The sequence below is a fragment of the Podarcis muralis genome, chromosome 16, assembly GCF_964188315.1.
Source record: "Podarcis muralis chromosome 16, rPodMur119.hap1.1, whole genome shotgun sequence".
NCBI classification, from domain to species: Eukaryota; Metazoa; Chordata; class Lepidosauria; order Squamata; family Lacertidae; genus Podarcis; species Podarcis muralis.
Genome location: NC_135670.1, coordinates 28,553,888 through 28,576,906, shown reverse-complemented (window position 1 = coordinate 28,576,906; position 23,019 = coordinate 28,553,888). Strand labels below are relative to the sequence as shown.

At 45.2% G+C, this 23,019-nt stretch overlaps 1 protein-coding gene across 1 annotated transcript in view; it reads right to left on the bottom strand.

The window, feature by feature from the left end:
• PI4KA (phosphatidylinositol 4-kinase alpha) overlaps positions 1-23,019 on the bottom strand; it is a 93,454-nt gene that overhangs the window by 1,811 nt on the left and 68,624 nt on the right. Inside the window, exons 34-53 of the mRNA XM_028710583.2 lie at positions 22,253-22,404; positions 20,868-20,975; positions 20,041-20,168; positions 19,831-19,950; positions 18,216-18,295; positions 17,348-17,541; positions 16,787-16,877; positions 15,447-15,614; positions 14,590-14,643; positions 13,506-13,626; positions 12,840-12,969; positions 11,060-11,130; positions 10,481-10,553; positions 10,185-10,255; positions 7,774-7,883; positions 6,262-6,366; positions 5,716-5,841; positions 4,759-4,879; positions 2,786-2,945; positions 2,213-2,302 (exon numbers count right to left, since the gene is read on the bottom strand). Of these exons, the coding sequence (XP_028566416.2) occupies positions 2,213-2,302; positions 2,786-2,945; positions 4,759-4,879; positions 5,716-5,841; positions 6,262-6,366; positions 7,774-7,883; positions 10,185-10,255; positions 10,481-10,553; positions 11,060-11,130; positions 12,840-12,969; positions 13,506-13,626; positions 14,590-14,643; positions 15,447-15,614; positions 16,787-16,877; positions 17,348-17,541; positions 18,216-18,295; positions 19,831-19,950; positions 20,041-20,168; positions 20,868-20,975; positions 22,253-22,404 (2,273 nt within the window). The remainder of the gene's footprint in view (positions 1-2,212; positions 2,303-2,785; positions 2,946-4,758; positions 4,880-5,715; positions 5,842-6,261; positions 6,367-7,773; positions 7,884-10,184; positions 10,256-10,480; positions 10,554-11,059; positions 11,131-12,839; positions 12,970-13,505; positions 13,627-14,589; positions 14,644-15,446; positions 15,615-16,786; positions 16,878-17,347; positions 17,542-18,215; positions 18,296-19,830; positions 19,951-20,040; positions 20,169-20,867; positions 20,976-22,252; positions 22,405-23,019) is intronic.

The window sequence follows — 23,019 nt, the reverse complement described above, 5'->3', positions numbered from 1 at the left end:
CTCACAGAGCACCAGAACTTTTGGATATCCAATGAAGCTGAATGTTGGACGATTCAGGAGAGATGGGGGGGAAACAGGACTTCTTCCAGCAGCACAAACTATGGAACTCGCTCCCCTAGAACGCAGTGGTTGCTACCAGCTTGAATATGTTCTTACAAGGACAAAAATGTCTCATCTCTTAGTTAGACCCTCTGATTCTGGCAACGAAGAAAAATCGGGCTGATGCCCGGCAGCTGGATCCTAATCCCATTTATTCTAAAGTCCCATGTTGTTTCACTTCCAGATATGGGAAAGATCCGATGCCTACGCTCTTGAATGCCGTGCCATGCTTCAGTCATTCAGTTAATTCACTGCACTTCAGGGATTCAAGTAATCCCATAATGTGGATTCAATACCGACAATGTATATAGTTGTTTTAAACGTTTTATTTTATGCTCCTTTCTTTAATGCAAGCTTTTTGTTTTTGTGAAAATTAATTTAAAAATTATACAATATTTTTTTAAAAAATCACTGCACTTTATGGAACCAGGGCTGCTTTTTTAAAAGGAAAATTTAGAACTGCTCAGAGGGGTGCGATTCTAATCTGCACGCCAGGTGTGTGCTGCTCTTTCACACCTGTGCCCTTTCCTCAGAGATGCTGCCTTGTTTCTTGACATCTGGAAGCCTGCGTTAAGAGTGGGAGGAAATCCTCAGAACTGCGAACTTGACAGTATTCTGAGGAGCGCCTTAGGCAGAGGAAGGAGACACGAGAATGCTCGTTCAAGGCCTGGGATTCTTGTTCCATCAAGCTCTGCTGAAAGACCAGCGCCATCAGGCCAAATGGATGCTTCTGCCACCCAGGAGCAGCCATTCCATCAGGCTGCCACAGGGGGAGAAATGGGAAGCGGGGCTCATCCCATTCGCTTTGCTGAAAGACCAGCTCCGTAAGGTACCTCCAGCCTTTCTGTGCCAGTTGTAAAAGCTATAGGGGGTGCAGGTGGGGCTGTTGTCTAAACCGCTGAGCCTCTTGGGCTTGCCAATCGGAAGGTTGGCGGTTCGAATCCCTGCAACGGAGTGAGCTGGGCTCCTGCCAACCTAGCAGTTTGAAAGCACGCCAGTGCAAGTAGATAAATAGGTACCACCGTGGCAGAAAGGTAAACGCTGTTTCCGTGCGCTCTGGTTTCTGTCAGTGTCCCATTGTGCCAGAAGAGGTTTAGTTCTGCTGGCCACATGACCCAGAAAGCTGTCTGTGGACAAACGCTGGCTCCCGTGGCCTGAAAACGAGATGAGTGCCACAATCCCATAGCTGCCTTTGACTGGACTTAACCACTATGGGGTCCTTTACCTTACCTTTACCTTTAAAAGTTACTTAAGTATGGGTGGAAGAAGATTGGAAGAAATTTAAAGATTATTTACAGACATATTGTAAAATTAATGAACGTTAGAACGATGTTGGATTGAAGCTAAGTGGTTTTTAGCAGTAATGTTATAAAGATGTGTAAAAATGGACTGTCAATAGGGGATAATTTAAAGTTATAACATATTAAGATTAAAGATCAGGATAAAAATAAAGAGGGAAAGGATTTGCTGAACCAACCAATTGAACTGGATACAAAAACGGGAGGTGTGAGGAGGTCTGGGGAACAAGCGAATGAAAGATAAGACATGAAAAGATTGTATTGTTTTTAAATGTTTTTATTTTGTATTTTTTCTTTTTTCTTTTTGTAATACTTTGAAAACTTTAATAAAAATCTTTTTTTTAAAAAAAGCTACTTAAGAATGGTTCCCAACTTTGCTTTCCCCCCACTTCCCTCCCTGTCCCCTTCCCCTTGTGCATCATGTCTTTTAGACGGAAAGCGTGTGGGCAGAGACTTGTTTTAACTGGCTGCATGTGAGCCACTCTGGGGGCCTGTTTGGCTGAAGAGTGGGGCACAAACGCTTCAAATAAATAAATCTAGGGGAGCCTGGACTGCACAATTTGCTTTTCATATTGTTATCAGTCACTTTGTACCTCAACTGACAAAATGCAACTTTTGCACGACCCTTCTTTTTCGAATTGCCCAAATGTTGTTTCTTGAACAGCAACCTGCCCCCCAGACCCGCCCCATAGCTGCCTATTCTGAGTCTGGCTGGAACTCAAGGCAGACTCCATTCAGGCCCAAAGTGGGCCCAGGCCTGCTTAACTTGTGCTTCCAGAGGGCAGCCCCGCCATTAGGAAAGAGGCACGACTTACTTTAACAGTTTGATTGTCTGCCCTCGGAAACAGGGCAGCCCTGTGTCCAGCATCAACGTCACCAGAGAGACCACGGCATCCATGTAAGGCCTGCGCAAGGGGGGGGGGGCGGGGAAGAGACATAGACATGGACAGAGAGAGGAGAGGGAATTATTAGAGCCTCTCCTGTATCTGAAGAAAGAAAATAAAACCAGAGGGACTCGGTCTGGGGGTGGACCACACCTTATTACTGTAATTAAATCTACACAGCATAATCATCTCCTGTTTGCCGATGAGGCTGGGCTGCCACCTGCAATCTATCAGCCATAACGAAATTACTGCGACAAAGGCAGCCCCCGTTCCTCTAGGATGGGCAGCTGTGATGCCAACCTCCCCCCTCCCGCCACAAGGCAGTTGCCGGAATGGTCCTCGGGAAAGATGAGCTGGCCTTCGGTGTAATTCGGTCATTTTGATGTATTTTTAATCTTTGTTGGAAGCCGCCCAGAGTGGCTGGGGAAGCGCAGCCGGATGGGCGGGGTACAAATAAATTATTATTGGGGCTCGAGATTGACTCCAGAGTGCAAGCCTCCTCACCTGACTGCCAGGTACCCCCTGACGCACATCTCCATGAACCACTTGAAAGGCGTGGCCTCCATCTTCCCTCCCATTATCATAACCATCTCGTCGGTCAGCTTGATGTCTGGCTCCCAACCCAGGTTTCCGCCGGGAGAACTCTCAAACATGAAACCAAAGTCTGTGCCAGGGAAGGGGGGGGGAGCGGGGAGAAGGGAAGCAAACAAAACACAAGAAGGATCAAACAGGCCCATTCTGCTCCAAAAGTACTAAATGCCCGTGGGTCCAATCGGCAATGCAGCCACCAGAGGCTGTCTAGGACTGGGAAAGGAAGGGCAGGGAGAAAAAGAACCCTTTACCACAGCCTCAACCAGAGCCAGGGCCTTTTCAACACTGGCTCCGGCCTGGTGGAACGCTCTGCCTCATGAGACCAGGGCCCTGCAGGATCTGATTTCTTTCCGCAGGGCCTGCAAGACAGAGTTGTTCCGCCTGGCCTTTGGCTTAGAGTCAATTTGATTCCCTCCCCCTCTTTCTTTTTTCCTTTCCCCTTCTGTGAAGAGGCTGCATCTTAATGTTTTAATGTTGTATTTTAATCTTGTTTTTTAAGTTGTATTTTAATCAACTTGTTTTTATTATTGGTTGTTAGCCGCCCTGAGCCCAGTCTTGGCTGGGGAGGGCGGGGTATAAATAAAATTTATTATTATGATTATTATTACCCTTTACGCACAAGATACTTTCTTTCCCACTCAAAATCTCAGCCTCGCCAAGTGCTGCTCCTCCCCCCTCTGAAGTTTGGGGTGTGCGTTTACAACACACGCCCCGAGCCTCATCAGGGCGCGTGATTTTCAGCGGGGAAATAGCTGGCAGGGAAAGGGTTAAACATCACCTGCACTCGTCAGTTTTGTCTTGAGGATATAGGCGCTCCAAGTCTCTGCTAGGAGAGAACTCTTTGCCTCTGAAAGTGTGGCCTAAGCATCCTTAGACAAGGACCAATGAAATTTCACATCACACATTAGAAGCCAAAGTGCATTCATAAACGGATGAGCACCTCTTCTACCAATTGGTTTTATTTATTAATTATATCTGTGGGATGCGGGTGGCACTGTGGGTTAAACCACAGAGCCTAGGGCTTGCCAATCGGAAGGTCAGCGGTTCGAATCCCTGCGACGGGGTGAGCTCCCGTTGTTCTATCCCAGCTCCTGCCAACCTAGCAGTTCGAAAGCACGTCAAAGTGCAAGTAGATAAATAGGTACCACTCCAGCAGGAAGGTAAACAGCATTTCCATGTGCTGCTCTGGTTCGCCAGAAGCGGCTTAGTCATGCTAGCCCCGTGACCTGGAAGCTGTACGCCAGCTCCCTCAGCCAATAAAACGAGATGAGCCCCACAACCCCAGAGTCGTCTGCAACTGGACCTAATGGTCAGGGGTCCCCTTTTCCTATTTATTACATTTATATCCCTTCCTTGAAGGCGCTCCAGACAGCATAGAGAGTTTTGCCTTCCCTTTCGATCCTCACAACAACCCTGTGAAGCGGGTTAGGATGACAGATGGCTATAAGCTCAAGGCCGCCTTCTGAGTTTCGCAGCCAAGAGACGATTTGAACCCAGGTCCCTCTGCCCTAGAGTCTAACTAGCACACCAGGAGGTTTTCTGATATTCCAACTATAAGAGAATGGGTAGAAACATTTTGGGGAATTTACAACAGTGGCTAAACTAAACTAAACAATTTTATTAGATTTAAACAATGAAAACTAAGACATGGTAGCTTACCTTAGGTTGGTAACAGTTTATAATGCTTTGAAACACATTGCATAGAATATAAATAACTTGCTTTGGTGTTTAATTTCAGTATATTTCAACGTTACTTACTGCTGTTTCACTAACTGGGTATGTCCTTGCGTAAGAATGTATTTACATGCATTCGTGTTGTGCAGAAAAGAATAAAATTCTCAATGTCAAAAACAAACAAACAGAACAAAACCAAGGAGTAAACTAACCAATATGAATGATGTGTCCATGTTTGTCCAGCATGATGTTGCCGTTGTGCCTGTCTTTAATCTGCAACAGGAACAACAGGAGGCTGTAGGCAGCCATGCTGCGGATGAAGTTGTAACGAGCCTGCAAGGATGAATCGAGTGTCGGTAGTGTTAAGATTAAGCAAAGAAAAAGAAATATAAATTTCAGATCATCAGTGAGAAACTACAGAGATAATAGGAAGAGTGGGGTAGAAGCCAGTATCTCTGAAACCAATAATTTTGCCAGAGTCTCGCAGCAAACAATTTTACAGGGATGATTAAGTTGACTTTTGCAGAATTTGGGGGCGGGGTGCCTTTAATTTTTAACCTCTAAAAAATGACACATGTGTAGCCCTTGGGGTGCTGCTGTACTGCATCCCTGGCCGTTATTATATCGGCTGGTTTATTGGTTTTACTTATATGCCACTTTCCCACAACGAGCTGTGCCAAAAGTAGCTTATGGCAAACATCCAAAACGTAAAAACAGAGGATACTGGAAATGCAAACATATCAAATACAGAACATGCCAGTAAATTCAAAGTGACAAAAACCAACAATTTAGCAAACACAGAATAAATTCATTCTTATGGGAAAAAACCCCTCACCAAATCTAGCCTTAGGTACATAAATATAAAGCAAAAATGAAAGTTAAATAAAGTTTCTGGTACTAGTCTTGCTGTACTCCAAAGAGCCTGGCTTGAATATAGTTCAGAGAGGAAGGGTAGAATACATACAGCCAGTTCCCATATCCTTACTCTAGAGGAGGCTGATAGCAGCAAAATGCAAATGTGAGGGAGAGCAAATCTCTTCCTAAACCTCCTGAGAGTACAGGCTGCTGGTACAGGTCTTATTGCAGGCTGGGGGTGGATGAGTGGGGGGTGGAGGGGTGTTGTTAAATCACTACCACAACCAAGTCTGGCTCAGCATCGGGCAGAATACCTTTTGGAAAGCCAAGGTTGATTCATCTCCGTACTGCCTTGTAAAGTAGTCGTACATCCCAAAGTCTGTCTGCCTGCCCAGCTGGTCACGGGACGTACAATCAGGAATGCATTCGATGACGCCACACTAGGAGAAGAAAGCAGAAAGATTAACGACCACAACTCATGGACCTTGCTGTACAGCAAGGCTCATTTTTAAAAAATAATGTCGCTAGTATGCGCTAGGTGCTGCACATCGTATAGAAATACAATACAATAAAAGGTCAGGAACACATTTTAGAATAGGCAGGCAGAACCCTTGGCCCTCCAGCTGACGCCAAACTACAACTCCCATCATCCATGCTTGCTGGGACTGATGGGAGTTATAGTTGTGCAGCCCCCTATAGAGGACCGCTTGGAGGCCGCAAGAGGAAAAGGAGGTTTGTCAGAGAAAAGCACTCACATCGTTAGAGATATATGGGATTTCGGAAAGGAGTGGCGAGTTGCCCCTTCCCAGGGGCACTAAATCCTGCCTTTCCATTTGAAGAGTCAGTAAGTAGATACTCACCCCTGGGGCTGTGGCCACTACTCTGTACGGAAACACATACAGGTCTAGACCCACCAGCTGAAATATGTTCTTGAAGAGGTCAATGATTTGCAACGCCAGCATGTCCTGTTTAGCAACGCATGGAAGACATGTCAGGAGAAAACTAAATCAGATTCAGCAGACGCAAACAGAGGCAAGCAAGTGGATTTGAAACGGATTTGGCCAAAGGAGGCAGGGAATTGTGTAAGCCCAACGGCTGGAGCACGTCCACTTAATCTCAACAGTGTGCTTCAAAGCATAGCCTTAGAGCTAGAACATGCCTTGCTTATGCCACGAGAGAGGATGGCACCCTGGGCTTTTTTGCCATCTTTCTTTGCTGCAGGCTTTAAGTTGCCTCGCTTGCAGAAGGCTCCTATTAAGCATAGGAAGCTGTCTCATACACAGCCAAACAACTGGTCCATCTAGCTAAGCAGTGTCTATATCAGGGCAGCCCAAGTTTTCATAACAACTGGGCCACATGAGCACTTTGACATGGAACCCGCGGGCTACACATGGTCTTGTCACACTGGGGGGGTGGGGAGTGAGGTCAAAATTTGACACACCCAGCCCTTGTGCCACCTTCCCATAGCCACCTAAGCAAGGCACCGGGATCTGGGAAAGGAGACATGAGGCTCTGGCAGGCTCTGGCAGGATCCTAGAGCCCACCCACCTCCTTCCCAAAGCTGAGAGCTGATCTATATTGGCTGGCTGCCATGGAGGGGGCTTTCAGACAGGGGGCGTTCCCAGCTCTACCACGGCAGCCCTTGTGCTTCCTTCCTGTATGCTGCAGCCCTGGCCCCTTCATGTCTCACCTGATCACCATTGATAACTGCACAGTGAGCCACCTTGAAAACTCATTTTGAAAAAGATAGGGAGAAAAATCTTACCGATAAAAATAAATAAATAGCTCAGATATCGCTGCTTGCAATAAATTCTGAAGTTGTTATCCAACTGAGTAAGAGTTACTCAGATTAACAGCCTATATACGCAATGGGACAGCAGGTGTGTGGTTTTTTTCCGATCTCGAAAGAAAGCAAAAAAAAAAAGTAGAAACGGTAAAGGGACCCCTGACCATTAGGTCCAGTTGTGGCCGACTCTGGGGTTATGGTGCTCATCTCGATTTACTGGCCAAGGGAGCTGGCGTACAGCTTCCGGGTCATGTGGCCAGCATGACTAAGTCGCTTCTGGCGAACCAGAGCAGCGCACGGAAACGCCGTTTACCTTCCCGCCGGAGCAGTACCTATTTATCTACTTGCACTTTGACGTGCTTTTGAACTGCTAGGTTGGCAGGAGCAGGGACCGAGCAACGGGAGCTCACCCCATTGCGGGGATTTGAACCGTCGACCTTCTGATCGGCAAGTCCTAGGCTCTGTGGTTTAACCCACAGCGCCACCCGCTCTCGGAAGAAAGCCAAACAAAAAAAAAAAGTATGTGCGCTTATTACTGCCACAGTTCAACTGGTTGTTGCTGAGAAAGGGCTTGCGGCCTCCTTACCTGTCTGCAGTCATCGCCCACTTTAAAGATGGCTGCCTGCCAGCAAATCTTCTTGCTCTCCACCCCATCTTCTCCGCTTTCGTCTATGGAGTCCGAACGACAGCGCAGACCTGGAAAGAGGGTGAAATCCAAGTAAAACCAAATGCAGTTTCAGTGGGGAGAAGAAATGCTGGCACTCCATGCAAGCTTGCCAAGAGAAGGAGACAACTAAATAACAAAAACACTTCCCCTTTAACAGTAATACTAAAGAGACCCTCCTGAAAGGAACCCGGCCTCCAAGAATAATGGCAAGAAGTGTAGCTTTAATCGTAGAATCATAGTTAGAAGGGCCTCAAGGGTCATCTAGACCAACCCTCTGCAATGCAGGAATCTCAGCTTAAAGCATCCATGACAAATAGCCATCCAGCCTCTGTTTAAAAACCTCCAAGGAAGGAGAGACCACAACCTCTCGCGGGAGTCTGTTCCACTGCTGAACAGCTCTTAGAATTTTTCCCCCAAGTGTTTAGTCAGAATCTCCTTTCTTGCAACCTGAAGCCACTGGTTCGAGTCCTGCCCTCCAGAGCAGAAGAAATCAAGCATGCTCCCTCCTCCATGTGACAGACCTTAATATATTTGAAGATGGCTATCATACCCAAGGCTAAACATACCCAGCTCCTTCAAGCGCTCCTCATAGGGCTTAGTCCCCAGACTCCTGATCATCTTGGTTGCCCTCCTCTGCACATGTTCCAGCTCGTCAACATCCTTCTTAAATTGTGGTGCCCAGAATTGGACACAGTATTCCAAGTTTGGTCTGACCAAGGCAGAATAGCGTGGTACTATGACTTCCCTCGAACTGGACACTATACTTCTGTTGATGCAGCCTAGAATAGTATTAGCTTTTTTTTGCTACTGCTGCATCACACTGTCGCCTCATGTTAAGCTCGTGGTGCACCAAGAAGAGTTTGGATTTGATATCCCGCTTTATCACTACCCTAAGGAGTCTCAAAGCGGCCGACATTCTCCTTTCCCTTCCTCCCCCACAACAAACACTCTGTGAGGCGAGTGGGGCTGAGAGACTTCAGAAAAGTGTGACTGGCCCAAGGTCACCCAGCAGCTGCATGTGGAGGAGCGGAGACGCGAACCCGGTTCCCCAGATTGCAAGACTACCGCTCTTAACCACTACACCACACTGGCTCTCACTACACCACATTTGGCTCTCACACTTGGCTCTCACCAAGACCCCTAGATCCTTTTCACATGTACTGCTAGTAAGCCAGGCGTCCCCCACCCTATATTTGTGCATCTGGTTTTTCCTGCCTAATGTGCAGGATGATATTTTTGGATACAATCTTTAAAATATTAAAATATTACTTCTCCTTCCCTTAAAAAATAATCATCATTTGTTTCTCCTCTGTTCTCTGTGTTTCCTAGCAGAATGGTTCTGTTGCTGTTTTTTATTGGATTTACTATACTGAATGTGCTATAGATAAATAGCTAGCCTGGTAGCCAGAAGGAGGAGGATTGGGAGACAAAGCTAGCTTGAGCTGGCTCTGCTGGTCATTGGCTCTGGCGCCACCTACTGTCAGCCTCCCCTGTCTTTCACCCAACCAGCCGCAATGGGCACCAGCCAGCACAGAGCTATGCCATGTTCCACAGGAGGTAAAAGTAATCCCGGCAAGCCACCTTGAGGATCTTTCCGGATTGAAAGGCAGACAGGAACCAAATGAGTAGAATAAAGAAATACGTAGAAAGTTTCACACAACAGAAATGAGGAGGCTCGAGTAAACAGGGAAAGGATATACAATTATTTCCTCTGCAGGTGACGCTGTGGTCTAAACCACTGAGCCTAGGGCTTGCCAATTGGAAGGTAAGCAATTCGAATCCCCACAACGGGGTGAGCTCCCATTGCTCGGTCCCTGCTCCTGCCCACCAAGCAGTTCAAAAGCACGTCAAAGTGCAAGTAGATAAATAGGTACCACTCCGGCGAGAAGGTAAACGACGTTTCCATGCGCTGCTCTGGTTCGACAGAAGCCACATGACCCAGAAAAACTGTCTGTGGACAAACGCCGGCTCCCTCAGCCTATAGAGTGAGATGAGCGTGGAACCCCAGAGTCGTCCGCAACTGGACCTAACGGTCAGGGGTACCTTTACCATTAGACACACAGTGAGGTCATAGGGTCTAGGGGACTGTGCCAAAGGCTTCATGGAAAAGGTTGATCTTACTGACTGTAACAATCACTTCCTTATAACTCACAGGGACTCAATATGAAAAGCACATGGAATACATCCGTGTAAATTATATTCCTCTTCAAGGGGAAGCCAAGGATTGTTATATTTCAGCTAAAATACAGGGAACGGGGGGAAATCACTGCAGGAAACTCTAATGCAAATGGGGACAAGCATTATATGTACTGGGAAGCTGCTGCACTGACCTTCTTTTTCGAGTTCGCTGACTCCGCACCGCTTCACCTTAAACTTGGCCAAGTAAGGTGCTTTGGCAGCGCTGGAAGGACATTAAGAGTAGGAAAAATGAACAATAATACAGAATGGAAATGGGCCAGATGTGGTTGGACTGCAGCCCCTTGACCATTGGCCATGTTGGCTGCAAGGGATGATGGAAGCTGTAGTCCACAGACACCCCCCACCCCTGGGTTTAGAAGGGGAATGGAATCCGAGTCTTTATTACTGGAGGCAAACTGAGCAGAGGAAGAAAACAAGGCCACCATACCTTTGCATCGGAGTTCCTGACTTGTAGTCGATGTCCAAGACAATCGCTTCGGGGTTGCTGGGCAGGTAACAACCTGTCCAAGAGAAAGAGAATAACCCCGGTAAATCAACTTGACGCTGCCATGTTGGTGCGATAATGAACTCAACCAGTCATTCCTCTTATCGCTTTGCACATTGGTCCAGGAATTAGTGTCTGAAACAATGTGGCTATCACATTCAGATCACAGCCTGCAGGCTTTGGAAGAAACCCAAGCTCTTCCGCAGAAGGAAATTTAATTTCCATGGACACACACACACAGCAATTTGTTTGCCAGTGGTATAATTACTTGGAAAAATGGTTAGCTACTCTTTCTCACTAACAGCTAGCAAGCATTGCGAAATGCTGCTTGGCTGACTGACATGTGGGATAAAGATGGAGTAATGTGGGAGGGGTGTGTGCGTGCGTATTTCAGCTACGGTTTATTTATTTCGGCTGAAAAAGCTCCATGGGCAGCTCACACAAGATCAATAAAAACAAAATGGTTCCTGTGCGTCGATGCCAAAAGAAAATAAATTTTATAATAATTGTTCATCTCCTTACCGGGCTGCACTTTCACCTCGGACAAAGCACTCAAACAAGCCTTTTTCCTTTCGTCACCTTTAGGGTAAGGCCTATGGAGGGGGGAGAAGAGGAGGAGGAGGAGGAGGAGGAAGAAGAAGAAGATTGTGTTTGAACCTGAATGAGGAAATCTGCCACACAAGCACTTGGAGAGTCTGATAGCAGAAAAGGTGAGGGCTGGAACCGGCCGATCCTGTGAGTGTGTTTTGTCTGCTGTATCCAAGCTCAGAGGTATTAAAAGCCTACAGCTTGGCTCCAGGAGACAGCACAAGGACTTTCGTCTTGAGGCTATTGGCCACTGGCTGGAAGCCACTTTTCAGACCCAGGAATTCAGACAACAATGAGGGTGGTGATGCAGTTTTACCACACACCAAACAGACTTAAACTGGACCAATAATTTATTTGTCACCTGAAGATAAGTTTGGGTCTACAGAAAGAGTTTTACTTTTGCAAAACATGTCATTGCCCAGATTCAGGTAGGTAGCTATGTTGATCTGACGCAGTCAAAATAAATTTAAAAAATTGTCCAGTAGCACCTTAGAGACCAAGTAAGTTTCTTCTGGGTATAAGCTTTCGTGTGCATGCACACTTCTTCAGATACCTGAAGAAGTTACTATTATTGTCATCTGAAGAAGTGTGCATGCACACGAAAGCTTATACCCAGAACAAACTTACTTGGTCTCTAAGGTGCTACTGGACAATTATTATTTTTTATTTATGTCATTGCCCAATGAGAGCGGATGCTCAATAAAAGAGTCTGGGGTTTCCACCCAGAGCCAGAAGTAAACAGCAGGTATTTTTGTGCTTCAAAAGAGTCGGCTCTCAAGGTTCAGGAGACTTTCCGTCATGCAATCAAGTTAAAAGGTTATTCTTGGCCATGTCACCGTTTGAGGAATTAAGATAAAAGAGCTCTTGGTCAAACAGCTAAACCACAAAAACATCATGCAAAGAGAACTAATGGCCCAAGTTTAAACATACTGGGCAGGCAAATCTTAAATGCAAATATAGATATATCTATTTACTATACAGATTACAGACCTGACAATGCAATCTTGTATAACTAGCTCGTAGTTGTATTTCGATTATGCCAATTTCCGTTTTTCACACATTACTACAAATGCAAAGTCTTCAGCAGAATAAAGTTTATAACACAGCATGACAGCGATCATAGAATGTTGAAGGGACCCCAAGTAATGCAGGAAAAGCAGGAATATCAACAGACAGCCCCCCTATCCAATTTGAAACAAAACCAGACCCTGCATAGCTCTGCAAATATGCTAGCAGTTTTATTGCTATTATGATTATTATTATTATTATTATTGATGAGACTTGTTAGTAGCTTGTGACAGAGAGGTCTTAAAAGCGACTTGCAACGTATTTAGAAACATAAACCTAAATACGTTATAATATTCACACATTCAAACAAAAACACATTATATAGCCATAAGCAGGTTTTTACCAGTAATATTTTAAGCAGAGAGAAAATTTATTTTAATTAATTTATTTGTATAAATAAATTATACACCTCCCTCTCATAAGATACATACCGGGGAAGCAGGGTTACAGCAACATTAAAAAACCCATTAAATTTTTATCCAAAATCAGAGGTACCAACTCATGGGGGCCAAGCTGTTTGGGGGGGCCCCATATCTTTTGGGGAGACCGCCCCCCAAGGTTGAGGGGGTGGAGGAGATTCAGGCCCCAGGCAGAGCAATCATGACCACTAATTGTCTGCACAATCTTCTGAGCGTCTATTACTTACTTGATGATGGCTGAAACGTTGGTGATTTTATTGAAGAAATCAAATTCACGTTGATAAAACTCCTTTGCTGGCCCAGATAATGAGCCCGTTATTTCCTCGACCAGCTGCTCCAGCAGTTCCCCGATGTCAGCTGCGTGAAGAGTCAAGAAAAGGAAGGAACACGAGACACTAAGAGTTACGTTCTCCAAAACTGCCTCACAATAAATGCGCTTTCCAAGGAGCAAAAACATTGGGAACAAGCCTGGCGAAAGTTCAGCACACCAAAATCCTATTTAATTGGGCCCGTGGGGTAGAAATGCATGTACTCAACTTCTGCAGTGAAAACTGCTTGATCGGATCATTTCCACAAATGCCCTCAGCCAGTCTGGGTGGACCCATACACTCATCAAAAAGGAGGTGGGGTTGATTTTTTTTTTTTAAATGACATTTGGGTAATGGGAACTTTGGTGGAGGGCTTAAAATGGTGCCACCACAAGCTTCATAACCCATGGAACTTGGAAAGCAGAGATAAAGGAGCTGTGGCTCTATGTATATGCTTGGACCCCAGCTCCCATCAGCTTGGCGGATGATGATGGAATGATGGGAGTTGTGGTCCCATCATCACGTGGAGGTCAAAGGGCTCCCACCCCTGATGTTGGGAAACGGCCCAAGGTATAAAGCACTTACGGTCTTTCTGATGCCCCTCTTCGTCCAAGAAGATGTTGGTTTTCATATTCCAAATGAACTGGTGAGCCAGCAGCTGGGATTTGGCGGCTGCCCACAAGATGTACTCCCTCACGTAGCCCATCTGAGAAAACGCAAGGAGTCCCGTTACCCAGATGATTTCCCCCAAGAGGTAGCATTTTGGGACTGAAATATGAATGGGGCCTAATGGAAACTGTTGCTTCCAGCAGTCTGACTTCGCTCCCAAAGGAACACTCCTCCACCGTCTCCTGAGACAGACAGATGCCAACAATAACAGACAACCCACTCACACATGAATCCATCCGCCTGTTAAGACCTTATTCTGGCCTCCCGCAACCCAGATCCTTCCAGGTGCTGTTGGTCTATGATGCTATGACTACGCTTACTGTGTTTTAATGAGGATTGCTTTGTCACACATTTTAAATTATGGCTATTTTTATTCTAACGCTTGTGCAATTGATTTGTATACAGTGGTATCTTAGTTCTCGAACTTAATCCATTCCGGGAGTCCGTCCAATTCCCGAAACCGTTCAGATACATAGGCACGGCTTCCGATTGGCTGCAGGAGCTTCCTGCACTCAATTGGAAGCCATAGAAGCTGCGTCCGATGTTCAGCTTCCGAAAAACATTCGCAAACCGGAACACTTACTTCCGGGTTTGCGGCGTTCGGGAGCCAATTTGTTTGACAACTAAGCCGTTTGGGAACCAAGGTACCACTGTGCTTGTAAACCGCTTAGAAGTCTGTTTCAGCATTAAACAGGATACGCATTAAACAACTCCTTCTACATCTCTGGAACTCTCTTCTTGAAGGAGCACCTGTGGTCCTATCCATTTTTTAAACAAGCCTTACAAATATTTGTTTCATTCTGACTTCTGTTGAAGTGTTGCATGGTGGGTTTTGAGACTGCTGTTTTTAAATTTGGAGTTGGATTGTTTTTCTGTACTTTTATGTTGCTGGAACCAGGGTTTGCAAGCTTCCTTGGGAGGGGGCTTTTCTCCTGAAAGGTGGCCGATGCATTCCTTAAAACAAAGATTCCTGGCTTGTTCAGTACTTCTGCAGCCTTACCTTATCATATCGAAGTGCCTGCACGATCTGTGGAATGTAAAATAAAATGGCATCCTGGGAGGTGTGAATAGGGAAAGAGAGAAAAGAAGAAAGAGAAAAGCAGTTAGGATTTGCTTCTACTCAAGTTAGGGAAGGAAAATAAATTTCTCTTGAAGGAGCGAACACATTTAACCTAATCCTGGCTTCAGAAACAGATTGCTCCCTTACCGTCACGACAGTGCTTGGAATATTACTGACAACTACCCGTTGGCCCCCACCTTGAAGAAATGCTCCCTTTAAAACAAACAGAGATGTGGTACTAATTTTCCCCAACCTGATGCTGTCAAGGGCCACCATGCAACATTTAGAACAAAAATATTGTCACAGTAACGTTAATAGATCAGGGCAGTCCTGCTCCTCCCCTCTAGCACGCAAAGACAACAAACCAAAATCCCTAATTTTGCACAAATGAGTTCTAAGGTAAAGGTAAAGGGACCCCTGACCATTAGGTCCAGTTGTGGCCGACTCTGGGGTTGTGGCGCTCATCTCTCTTTATTGGCCGAGGGAGCCGGCGTACAGCTTCTGGGTCATGTGGCCAGCATGACTAAGCCACTTCTGGCGAACCAGAGCAGCGCACAGAAACGCCGTTTACCTTCCCGCTGGAGTGGTACCTACTTATCTACTTGCACTTTGATGTGCTTTCGAACTGCTAGGTTGGCAGGAGCTGGGACCGAGCAACGGGAGCTCACCCCGTCGCAGGGATTCGAACCGCCGACCTTCTGTTCGGCAAGTCCTAGGCTCTGTGGTTTAACCCACAGCGCCACCCGCATCCCTTGAGTTCTAAGAGCATCCTGTAAAAAAAAGGCTGGGTTTCTTACCGGAGGGAAAGAACGAAGGACTTTAACTCCATACTGAGCTGTCAAAGGATGAGGAGGATACATGCTGGAAAAATAAGAAAGGCCTGTTGGAGGGTCTGTTGGCGTCCAGCAAAGGATGTGGCTCAGCTCAGGAGCATCTGCATCTATCGTGTGCCACGTGACGAGGTACTGAAAGCAGAAGGGGGGCAGGGAATAATGAACCAAAAAGCCAAGATGGGAGTGAGTCACTCAAGTGGTCAAACTGGAGGAGGGCCCACTGGAAAGAAGCAAGATTGAAGAATGCTGTACCTTTCTGCTAATCATTTAAACACCATTTGTTCACTTGTTTGTTAAATTTATATACTGCCCTTCATCTGATGAACACTGGGGCGGTTTACAGTATAAAAGCACAAAAATACATAACAAACAAAAATGCATAACAAAACTATGCCCCCCCGGCCCCACAGATTGTTTAATCAGTCCAAGGCCTGGGAGAACAGGAATGTTTTCACCTGGCACCAAAAGCGAAGGCACCAGGCGAGCCTCCCTGGGGAAAGCATTCTACAAACAAGGAACTACCACAGAAAAGGCCCATTCTCACCATCCACAAGTTTAAGCCTCATAGTTACAAAAGCCAGTATGCTGCACCTTTGCGATTTTGAAAAAATGAAAGAAATTATTGGGACCAAACAAGCTGCGAAAGGACAGCCGTTGCTCCTGTGTCTGCCCCGTTCACATGAGAAGAGGGACCGGAATCTGATTACAGTGATACCTCAGGTTAAGTACGTAATTCGTTCCGGAAGTCTGTACTTAACCTGAAACTGTTCTTAACCTGAAGCACCACTTTAGCTAATGGGGCCTCCTGCTGCTGCTGCGCCGCCAGAGCACAATTTCTGTTCTCATCCTGAAGCAAAGTTCTTAACCTGAAGGACTATTTCTGGGTTAGCAGAGTCTGTAACCTGAAGCATATGTAACCTGAAGTGTATGTAACCCGAGGTACCACTGTATTTATTTTTACATGGCACAGAATTTGCTCCATGTCAGACATTCTGACCACCGCACATTCCCCCAAAGGCCCCCATAGGGTGAGGACCCCTGGCATAGCCTGAAGGGTCATGATCCAGCAAGCTTGATTAAGATAAGCAAGAGGCTGGCCCTGCAGTCCAAAACATCCAGAGGCATCCAGGTCAAGGAAGGCTAGATGATGCTACAGCATCCAGGAAAATGATGCCTAATGCTTACAAGCAGCTTACAAGCAGCTTACAAGCAGCATCTTCAGAGAAGCAAACGTGTTCCCCATGGTGTTCGTAAGCAATCCACATTAGGTTACAGGCACAGCTAGAACAAGCACAGACATTTACCTTTATTGCTTCTGGCACATCGCTAACTGCTCCTGGGTCCAAGCGGACGAGACGAGTCACTTCCATTCCGATGGCTTCTGTGTTTTTAAACCTAGGAACGACAAGCAGTTTGAATGGATTGCTGGGACACAATGAACACGACGCGGTCCCTTCTCCCTACTTGTCATCAGGAGGTGGGAGAAACGTCATTTGGTACTGCAGCTTTGGCCCAAAGGAGTTGGCCTTTAGAGCAAAGGATGGATTGGCCAACTAGTAGTTATCATTGAGATGGTCAACCTAGGTTAGGTTTGAGGTGCTTGTATTGGTGTGCAAAGCCATATACAGTTGGGATCGGGATAACTCAAAGATAGTCTCATGGCCAACTGATCGCTACATTCTGCAGGAGGGCATATTGCAGCCAGCATATTATCAAGAGGTCCGTTTCACATGATGCCAAAATCAGATGGGCCCAGATATCTCACAAGGCTCGCGGCAACTTCAAAAGGTCCAAGTAGCAAGGTCACTGCCCTGCAAAGAACAGTGGAATGAAGTCTCATCTCCTCCTTAAACTGGGACTCTCACCTGGTGGGAAGCTGGACGGCCAGGTAAGGCGAAATACTCCACGCCAGATTGACGTTATCTTTCCACTGCTTCTCACTCAGGCTGACGTATTTTGACCTCCAGTTCGCAACGCTGTTCTCCCCGGTCTGATCCAGCTCCAGCTCCGGGGATGAGAGAGGATTGTACCATGTAATAAGGCGTTCAATCTCAGTAGCCTTCAGAGGGAAAATAAATAAAGGAGAGAAAACAAAGTTCTGTCAGATCAAATATGAAACGCTGCATGTATAGTATGCATGCATTGCGTGGAGAGACCACAGCTCTGTGGCAGGACAGCTGCTTTCCATGCAGAAGATTACAGGTCCAATTCATGACATCTCCAATTCAAATAATCATGTTGCAAGGGGATGGGAAAGACCTCTTATAGCAGGCTTCCTCAAACTCGGCCCTCCGGATGTTTTTGGCCTACAACTCCCATGATCCCTAGCTAGCAGGACCATTGGTCAGGGATGATGGGAATTGTGGTCTCAAAACATCTGGAGGGCCGAGTTTGAGGAAGCCTGCCTTAGAGAGACCCTGGAAAGCTGCTGTCAGACGGAGACTAGACTAGACTAGATTGGGGTAGCCAAGTTGGTGTTCTCCACATGCTGTTGAACTACAACTCCCATCAGCCCCAGCCAGCACTGGGGGAGGGATGATGGGAGTTCTGGCCCAGCAACCTCTGGACTTTACCATATTGTCTGCCCATAGGCTAGATGGACAAACAGTCTGGCCTGGAACAGAACAGCTTCCTGCGTTTTCCTTCACTACCTTAACTCAACTCTTGCTTACTGGTGGCTAACAAAAGTGTATAAGCCAAATCCACTCTACTGAAAAAGTAAAAGCAGCTTACCAGCAGTGACAACAGCAACGTTCTCCTTTTCATGTAGTACTTGTGAAGCTGGGTACCTCGATTGGTCTTCTTGGACATTCCTTAAAAAGAACACAGTGAGCTTTCTCAAGACTCTTTTCATATCTTCTTGCTCTGTAAGGGTTTTTCTGATGGCGGACCAATTCCATGCAAAACCACTGTGGACACTGGTTTTCAGCGCTGTGCTATTTTAGTGCCTTTCATGAGGCAGCGGACTATTTCAGACTCTTGCCCGAAATCCTAGAGAGCGACTGCTGATCACCATAGACAATGCATGGCTTTGGGCTTCCTATCACATATTAAGTGCAGCATCGTGGAACTGCTATGCGTGGGGGACACACAGCTTTGACTATAGAATTGAGAAGTCCTTGAAATAATCGTCATATGCTGAAGAAGCAACTCTTTACACTGGCCGTTGACCCCCTCAGATGTGTATTTTGTATGACCCCACCTATTCTCGACTGTAAATTTGTTTTAACTATTTGAATATGGTACTTTCAAAGTGTTATAACTTGTCCTGGGACTGTAGAGTGAAGCACAGAGAAGAAATCTTATTAATAATGATAATGATTATGCATTCTCTGCATTTAGAGATGCACAGACCAGGAAAGTAAAACGGTTGGATTTGAAACCTTACTTTCGGCTCTTGCCGAGGTCAATATGTTGTGCAAGTTCTTGTAACAACAACAACCCTTGAAACTGGGTCATATATATATAAATTAAAAACACAGAACACAGGCTTCTTATAAAAAAGGCCCAATCCGCGACCAGAAAGAAGAGGAATATCAAGAAGATTGGAAGAAATTTAAAGATTATTTGAATAAATATTGTAATATTACAGATTAGTAGTTACTTGAAAGTACTAAATAGGCCTAGGATTAAATTAGGGTTAAAAAATAAATGAGACATAGAATGTTAAGAGAAGTTAAGAAATCTGATTATAATCGGAATACTGTTTTTTGAATAATGATCTTGGAAAACTGCTACATTCAGTTACAAGGAAATTCAGATGGAAGAGATTAGAGGAAGTCAAGTAATATGTTTATGAAGTTGGAAGTTTAACTAGCTAATTAATTTTTATTGTTTATGTGTTTGTGGTTATATTTTTGGTTATCACTTGTTATATTTGTTTTATTTTTATTTTATTTTTTGTTGCATTGGTTTTATAGTATGTCTTATATCTGTTTGAAACTTAATAAATTTTATTGGGGGGGGGGGGAATAAATAAATAAAAAAGGCCTCAGGTTCGATTTTCTGCATTGCTGCTAAAAACAACCTTAAACAGTGCTAAAAACAACCTTAAGCTTGCAGACTGTGGTCGGCCAAAACCTGTAATACTAGGCCAATGTAGCATAATAGCTACGGGGTCACACCAAGACTGGAGAGATCCTGCGTCAAGGCTCACTCAGCCATGAAAACTCACAGGGTGAACTTGAACAAGTCATTCTGTCTAGACCGCACAATCCTCTAAAGGTTTTGCAGAGAATCAAATGAGTATGTGTGTCCCTTTGTTCTCCTTTAGGGGATGGGAGTATAAAACATAAATTAAGAAGAGTTTAGCAGGGCTCAGGATAAGGAAGTGTCATGTGAGACAGACCTGATTTTTTGGAGATTGTTGACATGCCGCTGGACAAAGGGTATGTATTTATCCATCCCTGGGTGGCTTGCTGCCGAGACCCAACAGTGATGTCCAAGTTGCTCCGTGTATCTTGATTATCTAAAAAGAAAAGGAAGCGTCCCGTCACCGAACCAGACAACTGAAAAAGGGAAAGGAAAGTTGTTTTATCGTTTCTTATCTAAGACTCACCGGGAGGAACAAGCTGGCTGGCTGTCAAATATTTCTTGTCAGAGAACATGGCCGTCCAAAACTTGATTAAGATGATGATATCCTCGCGCAGCCTCTTTTCCCCTTGGGTTGGACACTTCGGAGCAGAGCTTAAACACACCAAGCATAAATTAGAAGAGTGCAGGTGCTTCGGGTAAGAGACAATGGCCTGGGTTGAGATGAAATCCTAAACTATGCTGTAATGTTTACATGAATGAACCTTGGAAAACATGGTCATCTTTCACTTCCATTTTCAATCAACTGCGGTCTATCGTTCTGTCCATACCTTAAACTGTGGCTAAACTTAACTATGACCTAGGGCAGGGATGGCTAACCAGCAACTCTCCAGATATCACTGGACTACAAATCCCATCATCTCTGATCATTGACCATGCTGGCTTGGGATGATGGGAGTTGTAGTACAACAGCATCTGAAGGGCCACAGCTTAACCATACCTGGTTTAGGGAAACAAGCCAGGATCATAAATCAAAGCTTCAAGTTGACTCTTTTTTTAATGCTGCAGTTAAAACTGAAGTAAAAGACTCTGATCATCCAGAGAAAAAGAGGGAGCAGGCGAGCCCAAGACTCATTCACATAACCAGGCTATTAGGAGCACAGTTCAAAGCTGCCACCCTTTCTTAACTCTTAGCTCTTTTCCACTTTCAGGGCAGCTACCTAAAACATACAGAGTTGAAATATCTTATTGCTGCGCTGGTATGTTGGGGCAGGGGAGAAAATAAGGGGGGCGCTTGAATTGTCCACTTTACCTTTCTCACAGGTTAAGTAAGGAGCAAAAACGCAGCAATACCTGAAATAATCAAAAGCAGTTGAATATATCTTCTCTCTCAAGACATTGCGAATCGTTGCATTTGGGACCACGTCAGCGTGAAGCAGGGACAATCCCAGAGTCAGCAGCCTAAATAATCCCGAAAGTAATGAATACATAAATACATGAAAAGGAATGCGAATGCTCTTCCCTACACATGCTAACAGGTTTCTGATTTCACTTTTTTTTAAAAAATAATCCTGTGCGGGCTGATGCAGAAGCATATATTACTGATCGGAGCTCAGGAGCCTGTTACAAAACATGCTCTGAACAGGGGCAAACACACACAGTGCTTGCCACGTTTTATGGAGGATGCCTGATTGCAGGGGTGGGAAGCCTTTGGCCTTCCAGATGTTGCCAGACTACAACTCCCCATCACACCTGCGGCTGGTGGATGCTGGAGTCAAAACACATCTGGAAAGCCACAGGGATTCCCTAGCCCTGTTTTATTGCACCAAGGCTGCAAGTTCAAGCTCTTTCTTTTTAAAAATGAAAATAAAAATGAAGGCACCCCCCCCTGCAATGTGATCCCACTGTACCCTTCAGCAGCATGGTGTTCTACTGAGAGCAGTCAAAATCCAGTGCTGAAGGAAAGCTGGTCAGTTCCAGATTTCAGTGGTGCAAAGGCAGAACGGCACAGAAGAGATGAAAGGGGGATTAATTCTCCCTGAGTCACTACTTCCAAAATCTATAATTTAGACAAGTGGAACATGGAAACCGCAGAACTGCTAATCCTACATTCCCACTCTAACCTACCCTAGATTGTGTCCTGATTACATTGTCCCATAAATGTAATTGACAATCAAACCTATTCTTATCTGAAAAATCACACCCATTTAAGTTTCATAGCTCTGACCTGGATTCCATTCATGATTCACGCCACAGGTGTGGCAAAGAACACGGGAAATAGGTTTGGTTTTGCTTTTGGTCATGTGAATAGAGGTGCAAACAATGAGTTAGGCTGAACCATCATCTTCAAGACGGCTCCATATCAATGGATTTGGCTAATTTATTAAGAGAGAGCCAGTGAACACCTTTTTATCCATCTCTCAACTAGAGATCTGTCCTAGGCTCATTTTCTTTTGCACATAGTTGGGTTCAACAGAGCAAGGCTAAACAACATGATGTCCCCAGATACTGAGGACACCAAGTCCCACTGGCCCTAGCCAGTGTGGTCAACGGTCAAGGATGATGGGTGGTGGAGTCCACAATACCTGGAGGGCACCATATTGGCTACCCTTGTAACAGAGTCAGAGGCTAGACTGGTCAAGGACTAGGATAGGATACATCCAAGTTTCAAAGCCTTTCCCACATTGCATTTTCCTATTTATTTATTTCTTTACCAAAAGAAAAAAGCACCCACTTACTTGAAACGTGGCCCAATCGCTGCCACGTGCCGATTCATACTGCCTTTTGATCCCCCAATGTTCAGAGAAAGGGATCGCTGGAGCAGACTGGAGAAGATTTCCACTTGGTCAGAGCTACAGTACTTTGCGATTTCAAACCTCTGTACCAGGAACTGTTTCAACAAGAGAAATGCTTATATGTATCTCTCAACAGAATTAGAACATGGACTGCAAGCTCGCTTTTAAATTTACACAACTCACTGCCCACAAGACATCCTTACACTTTAAAGGATCTCAAAAGGGGAGAACAATAGACTTTATTTGTGTAGCCGACAGGCCATAGCATCGAAGGACAAACATTGACAAGAATGCATTACAAATATAGATACCATAAAATCTTATGACCTATTAAAACCTTAGGTAGAAACTGGATTTTCATTCATCAATGACCCTCTGTCCCATGGGCGGCGGCCTTTTCTCTGGTAGATTGTTCCAGGTCGGTTAAGTAAATAGACCAGGCAAATTGTAAGATTATAAATATTAAATATAACCTCGGAGGGATGGTCAGGACAGGGAGAAAGATAATAATAACCAGATGCAGATAAATTAATAATCTCAATACTTAAAACTTGGCAGAGGTAATAAAATAATAGTAGTAAAACATAATGATAATAATAATAAGATCTTAGGCGAGGAATCCGGGTGACCACACTGTCATTCAGATAGCAGCTCTCAGTCTCATTACTCTCTCGATAAATTTGGCAACCTTCTCTGAAAGCCCTCATATC